At 37.0% G+C, this 14,916-nt stretch overlaps 1 protein-coding gene across 4 annotated transcripts; it reads right to left on the reverse strand.

Moving 5' to 3' along the window:
* Positions 1–985: 985 nt before the first annotated feature.
* Positions 986–14,775, reverse strand: LOC135687661 (uncharacterized). Of its 4 annotated transcripts, none has more exons than XM_089114436.1 (2): positions 13,837–14,775; positions 986–13,183 (listed from the first exon to the last, which is right to left on the reverse strand). In XM_089114436.1, exon 2 carries the CDS (start codon positions 5,661–5,663, stop codon positions 3,975–3,977), a length of 1,689 nt encoding a protein of 562 aa, XP_088970562.1. In that variant the 5' UTR covers positions 5,664–13,183; positions 13,837–14,775; the 3' UTR covers positions 986–3,974. The 4 variants fall into 4 exon arrangements, with proteins under 4 accessions (XP_088970562.1, XP_088970561.1, XP_088970560.1 ...); XM_089114435.1 differs by having other exon boundaries at positions 986–9,264; positions 9,465–14,775; XM_089114434.1 differs by having other exon boundaries at positions 986–8,873; positions 9,079–14,775.
* Between the last annotated feature and the right edge of the window lie 141 nt (positions 14,776–14,916).

Genomic DNA, 14,916 nt, shown 5'->3' on the forward strand with positions numbered 1-14,916 from the left:
ATCACAAATTTGGTGATGAGCCTGTATTAATGGATGACCATCTCACACAGATAATCAAGAAGCTTTGTGAGAGATATCTACTTTTAAGACTCCGAACGTCAAAATAGCATACACGAGACAAGTTCTTCAAAAAAACAATCCGAGTATCAGACATCAAATGAATAAGCTTATTTTATTCAAGAGTATCTAACTAAGTAATTTAGAGGAGTATTGTTTGCCCTTACCTCTTTGTTGTCCACTTCTTGTTTCTTTGCCTTGCCCTCTAAAACCATCACAGAGCTAGGCCGTCTTAACTTGCTTCTAATACTATTGTTTATTGTAAAACACAATTTGTTACCGACTAAACCTTCTCATCTGATCTGATATTTACGATACTGTACTAGTTTTATCGGTTTGTTGGCTCCCAACAATGTTTAGTAAGATATATTTAAGCCAAGAAACAAACCAGACCAGCAACATCAGAACTTTGTTTTGCTGTGCAATCAATATGGCGCTGGCTGCGCAGTAGCGGCTTCAAATGTTTGTTTCGGAACAGAGGCTAGTTGGCCCTCTAGCTTTTATTTCTACCTCATTGGATTAAACCAACTCATGGTCCAGCAAAGATTTAAAAAAATAACAAGGTCATTTACGGGAAATTGTTAGTGAAAGAACAACAGAAACAAGCTTATGACTCAAGACATTGCTGAAAAAAGAGTAAACCATTGACCATTGGAGAAAAAGTTCTCCTCAAGAACTTTAGAGCCAGCGGTCTACAAGAAAAGTTCCTTGGCTCTCACATTATTATAACGGTTTGAGACAGAAATTATCAAATCGATTCTCTAGTTAATAAAAAACGTAAGATTGTACCTCTCAAGCTCTTTAAGGTAGTTAACAACCTAGGTCAAGTTGAGGAAGACAATGCAGATCTTTACAGCCATGAATCTGACATTGATGAAGTGATAGTAAAAATTAAAAAGCTGATAAGATATTACACTATTAGGTTTGCCCAAGTCTTTATCATATAGTTGATAAAAGAAAATGTTCTTAAAAAGTAAGAATTCTCTTACAAAGTATCTAATAAACCTTTCAAACCAAGGATCTTGCAGTATTTATTGTGCTGGCTCACCATTGAAGTTTGTATAGTAAACTTTGTTATAATTGAAAGTTTTCCCAAAGGAAAACTTGGAAGCTGTGTTTTTGAATTTCATTGTGATGCATCTAGCAACCTCGTGAATTTGCATTTGTTTTCCTGGCATGATTTTCAATTGTTATGCCAATTTGATCCCGGATTGTTTTCTTCACAGACTCCTTGTAAAGATCTAGAACCCAGTGCTTATCTTGCTCTTTGCATACCAGTTTAATGATATCGAGTTAGGCCTGAAATATCGAGTTAGGCCCACCTGTTACGAAAGATGCCAAAGTTCTATTCAGTGTTTGGTTGTAGCGCCTCATCAACCTCCTTGGATGAATCTTTTTTCCAGTTCCCAGCCGATTGCAACACAAGAAAATCTTGGATTGCTAGAGTAAGAAGAGAGGGATTCACACCATCTTCAAGCTCTTATGTGTGTAGCAAACATTTCTCGCCGGACCAGTTCACAGAACCAAAAAGTGATGCTCCTGAAAAGTTTAGGAGAAAACAACTGAAGCAGGGTGCATTTCCTAAATTAAATCTTCCTCGGAATTCAGCTGACGAGCGTGTGTCAAAAAGGAAGACATTGGCTTCTATGTAGGCAACAATGCCCATAAAAACGCCTACTGCATCTACGACAGTGCCTGAAGCTGATTCACAGAGTAATTTGCTCTTATCTGATGTTGTGCAACCTGAAGGATATGGTGTTGGATTCGAGGAGCCAGAGACCGATTTCTTAAAGTTGAGATAAATAAAAGCCAAACTTGCAGCCGCTGAGGATAAAATTTCTCAGCTTCAAAAAAGTTGCTTCTCGTGTTATAATTTCAGTGATGATGATGTTCTATTGTATACAGGGTTACAAAGGCCATTTTTCAATTGTTTGGTCAGGCTAATTGATAGGTTATCCCGTTTAAAATACTGGTCAGGATCAGCTGTCATCTCTGTCTCAAAAAAAGACCAACTGCTCATGTTCCTCATGAAACTTAAATTTGATTTGCTATACTTTGATTTACCTCGAAGATTCATGATCAGCCAGACCAGCGAACAAAACATTTTCATGACATATTTACATTCCACTCATGAAACTCTCTTCAAAGGTATGATAACGTCATTGCCAAGCTTTGAAAATGATAAATGCAGTCTACCGGATTCCTTTGCTAACTTCTCAGACTGTAGGATAGTAAATGACTGCACAGAATTTAGAATTAGTGTGCCAAGAAAAGACCTTGCAGCTGCAGCCTCTTTTTTTACCAACTACAAACATTTTTTGACAGGCAAATTTTTTATTGCTGTTGCTCCAAACGGTGCAGTAGCATTTGTAAGCAATGGTTTTCCAGGAAGTGCCAGTGACAAGGCTGTGACAAGGATTGCATCATTTACAGGTGTGTTTTATACAACTAAACTTACAGTATAGTAGAACCTCTCCAAACTTAAAACAGGATACTAAAAATATGATGCCAAATTATAAATATATCTGCAAACTGTGTATTTCATGTTTAGAACTTCTTTTTCCCCTAAATATTGTTTATATCATAATTGTTTATTATGTATGTATATAAAATTCATTTTTCTTCTACAGGCTGGGGAATTTAATTTTAGCAGACAAGGGATTCTTAGCTCATGACATCTTGCCAAAAATGTATTTTTGAATTTGCCTGCCTTTCTTGCTGGCAAATCTCAAATTACCAAGGAAGAGGCAACATTTTCAAGAAAACTGGCTGGTTGCAGAATACATGTTGAACGAGCAATTTGACGAAGAAGAAACTATAAGATGACTGACTGATCAGATTATTTCTGGATTATTTGACAACTATTCTGCTTCAGTTATTGTGTTTGATTTTGAAGAATGATGATATAAACAATACTATACAGCATATACTGTAAAAATCTACACAAAAGCTGTTCCATTCTTTAGCTGAATTTATAATTTTATGCATCCTAAGGAAAAACATGTAGACAGCCCAAATCCAAAATTAAATCCAAGTTGGGGGGCAATAACTGGCCTTTGTGCTATGAAAATATTTGATAATGAAAAGTTTTTGGGTATCTGAGTCAGTGGTCCAGAAACGTTGCCTGATAATTGAATATGAAATACTGTCTCATTTGACACATAATGACTTAAATTGTTACAGTATAATGATACAGAATGTAAAACAGGCTGATGAGGGAAAAGTGCACCTTATGTGTAGGTTAATACAGTAGTATGTAACTTATTACAGTTAAAGCAGGGGCGGCTGGGAGTAAAACTTTTTTGGTATTACCTTCTCAAATTTGTAGAAGATAAAAACGGTTAGCAATTTCTTTACGATACGTAGGAATTATTAACCTTATTAGTCAGGGGTATGGGGATACTGCAAACCCCATTTCCCAATTAGATTAAGGCTTAACACAAAGTGTGTATTTTTTATGCATTAAAGTCTTGTATTTTCTACAAGTAGCAAATTAAAAGCACTCAAAAAAGAGGTAAATTGGTTGGGTCAAAAGCAATCTATCTACTTCGTCAGTATACAAGTATCTTTGTAAGTAGCTAAGAGTTTGCACCAGTGCAAAAATAAAGAAAAAAGGCGATCTGAATGTTGAGTTTCTCATAAGCAGTTTCTAAAAATGATTTTGTAAAAGAATCTGGTACTTAATCATACAAGATAATGGTACAGGCTCAGCCGGAGTAGAATAAGACCATTTCCTTTTCCTTAACTGCCAATTGATATCAAAACTATGTTATACTTGTGACAAAAATTGTCTAAATGAGATTGAGAACCATCTTGCAAAAATTGCTGAAACATGGACGCAAACTAAAAAGAGGGCTAAACTTGTAGCTATAGAAGTTTAAGCATAACAATAAATAAGTAAGGAAAATAACAATCATCTACTTTCTTGAAAATCTTTCAAAACGACGACGGTTGTATGCCTTAAATCTATTAACAACATTGTCTTTGAAAGAAGGCTGTCCGGCAAGCCAACGCAAAATACCATGCTCTACTTGTAGCAAAACAAGCTGCTCTTTTCGCTTTTGCTGCATCCTGGAGCGAGAGGCTGAAACAACTCGTTTCATGCGACTGAAGACGCGTTCGCAATGAACGCTTGTCAAGGGAATGGCTGCAGCAAGCTCGAGAAGAACCATGACTTCAGGAAGAGCTTCTTCGAGCTCTGCCTTTTTTATGACTAACAGAAGGTCTTGGATACTAGCAGCTCCTTCTCTCACGACATCAATTTCTATATTATCTCCTGTGTCATCGATCTCAAATTCGTCATCTTCTTCGAAATGTAAAGGATCTCCACCATCCTCATCATTTTCATCCTCATCAGCAGTAGAGGCAGATGTTCGAATACGCTTTTGTCGTCGCTCCTTTTTCTTAGCAACTATGGCATCTCTTTCTAGGACAACTTTTTCCAAAAGAATTTTTATTTCCTGGTTATTATACAGGACATCCAGATTGTGCTCAGTCGCTGCTACATTTGGCACAACAAAGGGATAGAGCTTTTTTACGTCTCCAATCAAAGCCCTTTGTTGAGCAGCAGTCGCCTTCTTCCATGACTCAAACTTTGTCGGGTGTATCAATTCTATCCATTTGAATTTGTCCAAGTTTGCAAATCTCCAGATCAGCTGTTCCGAAAAAATTTGGGTAACAGATTTCGCAACAGTTTCTAGCGAAGCCTTCCAGCCTTCCTGTGACCCGTCTATTCCTTGTTCTAGACCTCTCCACCCACCTCTTGCACGAACAGCAGGGAATTCTGGATCTCCAAGAATTGTATCCTCCCATACCTTTTGGTAATCAAACCGGCTCAAGGTTCTTTGAAAATCTTCGAGCATTGATCTGAGCTGAATCGGATCAAAAGTCGGCCTCTGCATAACCGTAACTATTGGAGAACAGTACTCGAACAACTTCCTGTAAAGTTTCAGCAAATACAAAAACTCAACCTGCTGTATTTGGATCCCTAGGCCTCTAGCTGTTTCTCGAGTTTCTGGCTTTTCGTTTGTATCCTGTACAACTCCATATAAAAAAGTTCCAATGGCCTCATAGTTGGTATCAATCGCTGTGACAGCTGTGTCACGTGACAGCGAACGTGTGTCGCCAGGTCTTGGCAGGTTTTGTCCAAACTTGTTAGTGTGCTTTGGGCTACTTCTGAAAAATGAAACCAACTTGTCTGTAACACCAAAGAAATTTGCCACCTTTGAAATCGACATTGATGTTCGAGAAGCACAAAGGGACATTCTGTGAGCCACACAGTGGTTGTAGTAAGCAAAAGGGTAATGTTCTTGGATTTGTTTTTGGACCCCGTTGAGCTCTCCGCTCATCGCAGGGGCACCATCATATGACTGTCCCACAACCTTGGCTTGACTCGTTTCTGGCTTCACATCATATCTTGCAAGCGTTTCCATTAGAATATCTGTCAGGCCAGACGCTGACGTATCACCAGAGGCATCGATTAATCCTAGCAGATGTTCTTCTACTACTCCATCATGAATAAGACGCACTGAAACAGCAGATTGTTCGACGTTACTTGAGTTGCTCGTGTCGTCCATCATAATAGAAATAAATCTCGACTCTTCCATTCTCTTCTGTATTTCCTGTCGAACTTCTTCATAAATACATTCTATGATCTCGTTTTGAGGCTCATGTGAAGTGTAGGTTCGTGATCTAAAAAAGATCGCAGGTCGTTGCTGTAGCTAGCTAGTAGTTCTAGAAGCTCTAGGAAATTTCCACGATTGGAAGAATACTTTGATTCATCGTGAGCACGAAAAGCAACTCCTTATGCCGACAAGAAAACAGACGCATTGATGTGATGCGTCATCATCTTACAATACCTTGATGCGTCATGGTTGTGCCTGGCCACTTTTCTCTGTCTTGCCTGATCCAAAGCACATGCTACATCGACATTTCCAAGAAGCTTGTAAGCTGTATGATTAGCCATATGGTTCTGAGTTCCTTGGTGACGATTTACGACAACCCAAACGTTTTTGGCATGAGATCTAAGTCCGTGTTCCTGGACGAAAGATACGTTTGTCATCTGCAAGGTAAAGGATATTCCGATGAGTAAAATCCTCAATATGCTAAAAAAATCTTCACACAGACGACATCTAAATCGAGATAAATACATTAATTTCTTTACAAGAAACAAAGGTTGATGCGGAGTTTCCAAGTCGCCCCAGGCCCTAAGCGGAGAGTTTCATTTACCGCAGCTTGCCAAAAACAACAAGTAAAACAATAACATATTTCAAATCAATAATAATATATTTTTCGTCAAGTACTGAAATTTCTTCATTTTTCTCATTGCCCAGTACTTGTTTTTAAAAGTAAGGTTCTTAGGAAATAAATGCAGGTACTTCATTTCAAGCGTATCGAAAAGAAATACCGCAGATCTTGTCTGCTGAAAAGCCTGTAGTGCCCACTGTCTTCTTTGAACAAACAGGGCCCGCTATTCGACGGCTGTAACCTCTTTCGAGCGGCTTGCGTGTGATGGCTAGACGTGAAAAATATTCGACGGCTCCCACATTTTAGCCACCATGCGGGCCTGTTATTAGAATCGCGATTGTAATAACGGAGAAGTATGAAAGCCCGCTGAACATATTCAAGGTTCACTTCAGTTCATTCATTGATTCAAATCCCATTGCATTAAAATAATTTGAATATTAAGCAACTTGGAACAATGTTAGATTTAAAAAAAACATTATCAAAAAATACAGAATGAGATATTTTGCATCAAGAAGAATTTCAAGGGGGAAAGAAATAGAAAAAAATCGTTTTACTTACTTTTGACAAATCTCCCATAACCAGACAAGGCCAACAATAAAACGTGTTCTTCTCTTTATCTCCACAAATCCATGGATACTTCTCTTATTTTTCTTTACTACCTACACTCTTAATATTCAGCTCAGGACATGGTCTTCCACTTTTTTTCAGTTCGAGACGCTGCTCGTGAGTTAATTTCCCCTGTCTTGAAATCATTGAAAAAACGCTTTGCACACCCAGACGATGACCAGTCACCTGATCTTCCACAATACGATTCATTTTGAAAAAGTGAACAGATAGGTAAAACCATAAAACAGCATTTGCGAAAGGTAAATGGCCGCGTTATTAGAATCCCAGAAGTAATAACGGGGCTGCTAGGTTCCTTTATTTCAAGGACCAAGAACAATAGAATTTTACGTCATCGTTGACTCCCATGACAAAGACTTTGCTGTTTCGGTTATTAGAAACGAGAAAGTAATAACGTTGCGCGGTGCTTTGGAACTATTTGAGATACCGTGAAAAAACATAATAGGCTTCCTGTCGTTAGGGATTAGCAGGTAATTATCATCGTCTCCAGATGAATAGAGGGCAGACACTACATTATTGCTACGTCATTCATTGTGTTTAGCTGAAGAAAGAAGCTCCCCCGTTGCTTACTCACTAGTCGCAGCAAACTGATTTTTAAAAAAACTTTGCTGGAAAAAAAAGTGTTATTACAGTAATAACGGTAATAACACTGCCCGCCGCCCCTGAGTTAAAGGTTTATGTCAGTTAATACTGTTATTTTTTTCTTGTAAAAGTTTGTTATTGTTTTTAATAAAGAATAAAATAAACATGTAGTGAATTTAAGTCATTTAATAGATAAGAAATAATAGAAACAACGGCAGAAAGCATCAAGTAATTGATATTTTTTCATTATCTTTAGTATAAAATGTTGGAAACAGCTCATTCAAATAAATGTCTTGAAGCAATTGGAGTGATATTTTTCACCAGTTTGTGTCTCTGATCACTTGGGTGTAGTATGTCTCCTTTAGAGTCCATAGTACAAAATGTGCCCAATTGACACCAACTGAGGCCATTTCAGCTTGCACCTGATACCAGTATTCATGGTTCTCTCTCAGATCAGAAATGAAAAACAGGGGCAGTGCGGGTGAATGACTCGGCCTTGGATGTTGGCTTGAAAGCACGACCCGATAGCTCAGGGATAAATCCTGTTGCTTGTAAATCTAAACCTATGCTATAACTGATATTTCTGGTTACTTTCAACTGTCCGTTTGTTTTTGACAAAAAATATTTTGTCACATACAGACAGTCTCATTTCCCTCCAATCTGTCCGCCTGTCATGAAATTGGTCAAAAAAGTTTCATCCTGCACACCTTTTGCTTTTTAACTATTTCATTTCAGTATAACAAGCATTTCTATTTCATCTAAACAGTGCTCAATTATTTAGTTCCTCTGTAATCTCAGAATTCTAACTTGTCCGCCCTTCACAAAAGTTCACATTCACACTAGGATGGTATTTGTTAGCTTCAGTTCTTCCAAACAGCTGCCGACGATGAGCCTTTCCACAAACAGTGGTATAGAGAGGATGGTGATCCAGATGTATGTGAGATCTGTTGCCTCCTGTTGGATTTTGAGATACATGTTTGGGTTTTTCGTTGGAATAATGCAAGACCATTACCTGTATGTGTTTATCACAACATCAGGACAAAATTTCCAAGCTTGCAGTCAACTAGGTATTCTTCTACAGAAGAGAGGCAGTAAAAAACCGAAACAAGTATTATTTAGTATTTGGCTCTCTTACCTACCAGCCACCAACATTACAAGTTTTATTAGTTGTTCAATTTGCATAAAAATTACAAAAATACTTGTTATGAGAACTTTTATTTTTACAGTTCAGACATCACATTTACCAACTTTGTGGCCTTTCATAGGTTTTCTGCATTTTTGGCATGACCTTACTTTCTTCTGAACACTAGCCTCTGCATCATCATCATTGGCTTGATTTTCCTCCTGTTGTTCTTGCTCTAAAACTGAAATAACAACCATTAGACAAGTGGAACCTGCCAAATCTAGAGGTCCTTCACTGTGGGACAGTGGAAGCTGCTATACCTTAGTAATCTATTTATGTCAATTTCATCATCAAGTGCTCGCAATACATTCACAATTTAACTAAAGATAAAAGGCTGATATAAAAAGGGGCAATTAAACATAGAATAAAACCTTTAAGTTACTCACTATCTGGGTAAAGCTCAGTCACTGTTCCTTTTCTCTCCAGGTACTTTGCAATGGCTTCACCTCTGGGGACTTTTTCAAATGATGCATTCAGTTGTGGAGGCTGAAGGTCAGTGTAGCTATTCGGAATTTTCTTCAGTGCCTTCAAATTGGTGTTGAAAATTAAAGTTTTTATGTCTTCAACTTAATCTGCAATAAAATTTGTTTAGCTCAATGTTTATTTGATAGTGGGTGAATATCAAGGGGCCTCATTCTGGCAACTAACATGGCAATTTCAAGAAAATAAATTGAAGGTTTAGTAACTTAAAAACAAAATACAATAAAATAATTCAAACTGAGGTTCTGAAATTTTTGAAAATTTGTTTTGAAAAACTTTAAAAGGTCATTACCATATGTCGGTGGTGGTTCGCCCTCTGAAACAGAAACTCCTTGAAAATTGCAGAAATGTGCTGCAAGAAGAAAAGCAGTGTATCAATGAGCAGATACTGCCTACAAAAAGTAGAGGATTCCTGAAGGAATATTGCCCCTAAAAGCCTTACAAATGGGGAATCAAAGTCTGGGCCAGGTGTGGAGTAAGTGGGTTGGTTTATGACTTTAAAGTTTATACTGGAAAGTCTACTGATAAAGAAGAACAACCTGAGTTATTGATGGTAGGAAATTGCATCAAATGCATTTCGATAATTATTTTTCATCCTTGAATTTGTTAAGATATTTGACGAAAGAGAAGACATGGTTGTTGCAACCATCAGGCAAGATAGACTCGAAGGTGGTGGTCGATATCTGAAATCCCAGAAGGAATTGCAAAAGGAAGGGAGGGGATCATCTGACAGGGTAGTTGAAGCCAACAGTGGAATCGTTTTTGTAAGATGATTGAATAATTCTGCAGTGCAGCTGATTTCTAACTACATGTCTAATGCTAATGGTCCTGATGCAAAACGCTGGAGCAAAAAGGAGAAAAGATACATCCAGATCAAGCGACCGTTCATTGTTCACGACTATAACATGCACATTGGAGGTGTAGACCTGTGTGACATTCTCCTTGCTCTGTACAAAATATGCCAGAGATCTGTAAAATATTACACGCATATTTTTTACTATTGCGTTGGGATCTCTGTTGCCAATGGATGGCTATTTTATAGAAGACAGTCAGAGCAAAAAAGGATAAATAAAAAGCAACATTTAACTTTGCTTAAATTCAAAACCCAAGTTGCTGACAGCCTTCTGCAATCTAGAAAGTCAATGGGTATCAAAAGAGGTAGGCCAAGTCTCCCAGAGGATAATGATAATATAGTTAGCAAATAAATTTAGTGCCAGAATGAAAATGTAATAGTTTGATTGTTAAAATCAGACGTTTTGAGCATGTACTCGTTATCAAGTATATTATCTTCCAACATCTGGCGTTGCAATGGGTAGTAAACCTGGCCCAAGCTATGCCTACCTTTTCTTTGACCACCAAGAACAGCTTATTTACGAATCCTATAATGGTCTTTTTGCTTGTCTCATCATAAGACACATCCATGACATCGTCGAGGCAACATCTCTTCTATTGGCTGATCTTCAACAATATATTATCTACACCAATAATTTTCACCAAGCCTTGCAGTTCACGCACTTTATTAAAGAAGAAAGCTTGCCGTTTTTGGATATCTCCTTACTATCTCTGCCAAAGAAATCTCCATATCCATCGACTACAAACCTACAGATGCTCATTGCCTCCTTAATTACGATTCATCCCATCCGAAGAAATGTGAGGACTCCATATCCTTCTCTCAACTCCGCTGTTTCCGCTGTATTTGTTCAAATGATGAAAATTTCGTTCTAAAAGCATAGGAAATGTCTTCTTTTTTCAAAAACAATAACTATCCGGACCATATTACCCAAGCAGCATTGAATAAAGTAAAACAACTTTCTCAAGATGTTGCCCTTTAACAATCCAACAAAGAAAATTACAACAACTGTGTTCCTTTCACCTTGACCTACCACCCTCTAAACAACAGCATAAAGAACACTATTTATAACAATTTCCATTCTTAAGAATGACACTGAAACAAAGAACATCTTCAATGCACCAGCACTACAAGCTCTCTGCAGAGACAAGAATTAAAGGACCACCTGGTCAGAACAAACTTAAATCAAACATCACAACAGCCTGGTACTTACTCCTGGCAACATCACCTCTGTCGTACTTGCACACACTTTACCCAATTGACCACTATCATGAACCATAAACAATCCTTACACATCAGATCTCATTTTACCTATTCTTCTTCCTGTGTGATTTACTGCATGATCTGCACCAAATGCCAATCTCTTTACATCGACGAAACCTCCCATCAAATTAACAACCGTTTGGAGAACAACTTTTTCAAACGTTATCACCACATCATTATGCGAGTGTGTAACTAAACGCATCATACTTAGCACTACTGCCCACTCGTTTTTAACCCTCTCGGTATGTTATCGCCAGTTTTTGTTCCGTTGAAGGAAATCTTTCAAAAAATTTGCGGATTAAAGATAAACTGGGACAATGAACTTCCTCCTGAAATTGGCTCAAAATGACTAAAATTGTGAAGACATAATTGAAACAAAAAAAGTAAAATATCCCAGGTGTTTAATGAGTGATATTGACATGAATTATGTGAAGGCAATTCCATTACGTCAAGTTGCTTACAGAGCGTGCATTTACATTCGCATTCAAACACTTCATCGAACAGTCATCTCTTTAGTTTGTTCTAAAACACGCATTGTGCCATTGAAAAAGGACACAATTTCTTTGCTTGAATTGATATCAGCATTGATGTTAACAGTACTAATGACATCTGTGTACAATGCTATAAAGGTCACAATCCATATCCTTGAAATTCATTGTTGGACCGATTCACAGGTAATCCTCCATTGGATCCATAGCAATAAGACCACAAAGCAAACTTTCGTAATCATTAGGATTGACCAAATACATAAGCTTTTAGGCAAGAATTGTTGAGTATTGCCCCACAAACCTGAATCGGGCAGACATTGCATTTAGGGGTATACCATGCTCCAAAATCGTTTCAAACTCACTATGGCAGAACAGACCACCATATTTGCAACACGAGAAAGAATTTTTGACAAAAATGAACAGTGCTCCTTTGCAGACAGAAGAAATAATTTCGAATGTTGTTCCATTAGAAAAAGCAGCCAAATCTAAACGCTATTGTCATCTGTGAAAAATTTGACAGTTACAAAACTTATTTGGTTGACCGCACAGGTTCTTGAATTTATAAACATTCTTAAGACGAAAATCATGAAAACGTTTGTGGTCAGTGAAAACGAACCCAAAAACAATAATTTGGAAATGAAGCAGACCAAAATTTTATGGCAAAAACACGTTCAAATTGAATTCAATTTGAATAGCAAGTAAGAGACCTCCTTTTGTTACAAAATGAGAAGTCAATGAAATAGAAATTGTTTTTTGTTTCGGTAATCGAATGAACATCGGCGCAACATAATGCCTTCAAAGTTTGGCAAAAATTTACTTCTGCTTATTCTCTTTTGACACATTTTTCATGGGTTTCTCCTAGAAGTTCTTTTATTTATTCATAATTCAGTTATTCATCACTTTAATCATGTTTTTTAGCCCACATTGAGTCGCGGGGCTCTATATACTTTACGTCCTTCTTGTTGCTATTAATCTGTTCAATGAAAATCTTTAACCGCAAAAAGCTCTAATCATCGAAGAAAATTTTTTCAATATTCTCTAATTACTATTCAGTAATACTCAATGTAATGTCCATGCGGCAAACTTTAACCTTGTAACGCTTTTGTTGAAGAGGTTTAGCAACTTGCTAAAGAGAGAATGTCTTTATGTGTAATGTCTTTAATAGATAGGACACAAAAAAGATATATTTTGCGATTGTTAGTTCCTGTTTTGGGATAAATTGACATCTAATTCTAAAATAGAATTGTCTATAGATTCGTCCTGCAAGCTATTGTTCATTGTTGCATCTTGCAATATTGAGGCAATACCTCCCTCTATTATATGGAGTCTCTGGACCAGCATCTCCTTCGTTCGGTCCACGAACCTTTTCAATGATTATAACCTCTCCATTAATGAAGGGTCCATATTGTTCTAGATGAGAGAAAAAATGAACAGAACAAATCAAGCTTCAGTAAAATAAGTCAAATCAATCTCCTGTTTATAAGAAATTAGCAATAAGATTAGCAATAAGAAATAAGTTCTTCACTGGACATTCAGGAAAACTTCAACAGTGAGTGAAAAAACATGAGCAAATCATCGAATTTTGAAAGTGGAGCACTGTTATTGTTGCATTTTATATCAATGTTATTAGCTGGTTGGCATAAAAATGAAGATGCAAAGAAAAATTCTTGAAAATCGCAAGCAACTTCAAGAGTCCCCGATCTTTTGCAGAATGAACAAATTTCCCTCATGCGCTTTGCAATAAAGCAGTCACTATCAGTTATAAATGATGACATTGTGAGTCCAACACCAAACAAGAATGTCATACTTCGGAGAAACCCTTCAAACTCCCATGCTGAGCTTCCCTGAACTTCGTCACTCTCATGAGACTTAATTAGCAGATAATAAATTGAATCATAGCTCCACATTTTTTAATTTTTCATATTTCCCTCTCTCTTGTCTAGCGAAAAAGGAAATCAAACCATTGCAAACCAATATTATCAAAAAAAATTGACACATGCATAGTGTATTAGAAAAATGCAAAACACATTTTAAAGCCTAAAAGTTTAAAAAGGTAGACACACCTGGACAGGGGAAAAATGAATAATTGTGGGAACAGTGCCAAGCATCAAAGTATATGACCCGTACTTGGCACTGTGACCCATGCTATCGTGACGTCCATCACCTGCCGAAACCAAGCTCTCCACCTTACTTTTCAACTCAGAGATGACTTTTTGCTTGTGGTTGACCCAGTGAAGGTGAACTGACGGAAACAAAATATCATTAAAAGGAAGTTAAATCATTAAAAACTTTCAGTACAATTTGTATCTATTTCACAAAGATGAGAAAGATGTACAAAAAATATACTTTCCAGATTAAAATGGATCACAATAATGGTATGGGATGGAAATTGTTTTTTAAAATTTCGACAACAAATTTAATATAACTGTCTGTAAAAATCTGAAAATTTTGATATTCTAAATCTTTAAATTTTTAGTCTCTATAAATTCAAATCTCTCATATGGCAAGCCCAAAAGTAGGATAAATATAAATGATAAAGATTTCAGTACTCATTGACTTAATTACAAACCATTTGATGACTAAAGAAAAGTCTGTTTTGAAACGCTGGACTCTTGTTTCCAATAATCATTAATATTTTCAAAATTTGCGCTATTCCAGACTTTCTGAAACAAATGCTGGGGCCTGTTGATGGCCCAAAAGGGTCTAACTTCTCTCAACAAGTTCTCTCAACCTCTTTCAATGCTAAAAGAGCATGGATGCGTTCAGGAAGATGAAAAAATGATTTTGCCTGGCTCTATTCAGCGTGATTATTTCTTTGCAATATTTCTCTCATCTGAAGACATAATTCTCTTGACTTAACAGCTGATCAATAAATCTTCACAAGAAGCAAAAGAGACGTTTCTACATCCATCCTTTACTGATATATTACAATTTTGTTAAAATGGCACGAAATCCTTCAGTTTAAGTGAAATCTGGTGAGAGATTAGCAAAAGGATCATGTACCAAAAGTTCATGATATCTCCTCCGCTGCAAGGCACGAAATGCACCAAACAGAAAAGTCAGTGTGACAAAAATGCTACATATGATTAAGTAGATTAGCAAAAGAACACTCGTTGTGACTGCACCTGGAGTTTTCAGAGCAA

Source organism: Rhopilema esculentum, chromosome 20 (assembly GCF_057945365.1).
Source record: "Rhopilema esculentum isolate cy_ngs chromosome 20, ASM5794536v1, whole genome shotgun sequence".
Taxonomy (NCBI): domain Eukaryota; kingdom Metazoa; phylum Cnidaria; class Scyphozoa; order Rhizostomeae; family Rhizostomatidae; genus Rhopilema; species Rhopilema esculentum.

Coding starts and splice junctions, on each gene's coding strand:
- LOC135687661 (XM_089114436.1), bottom strand. CDS start 5,663: ATGGAAGAGTCGAGATTTATTTCTATTATGATGGACGACACGAGCAAC.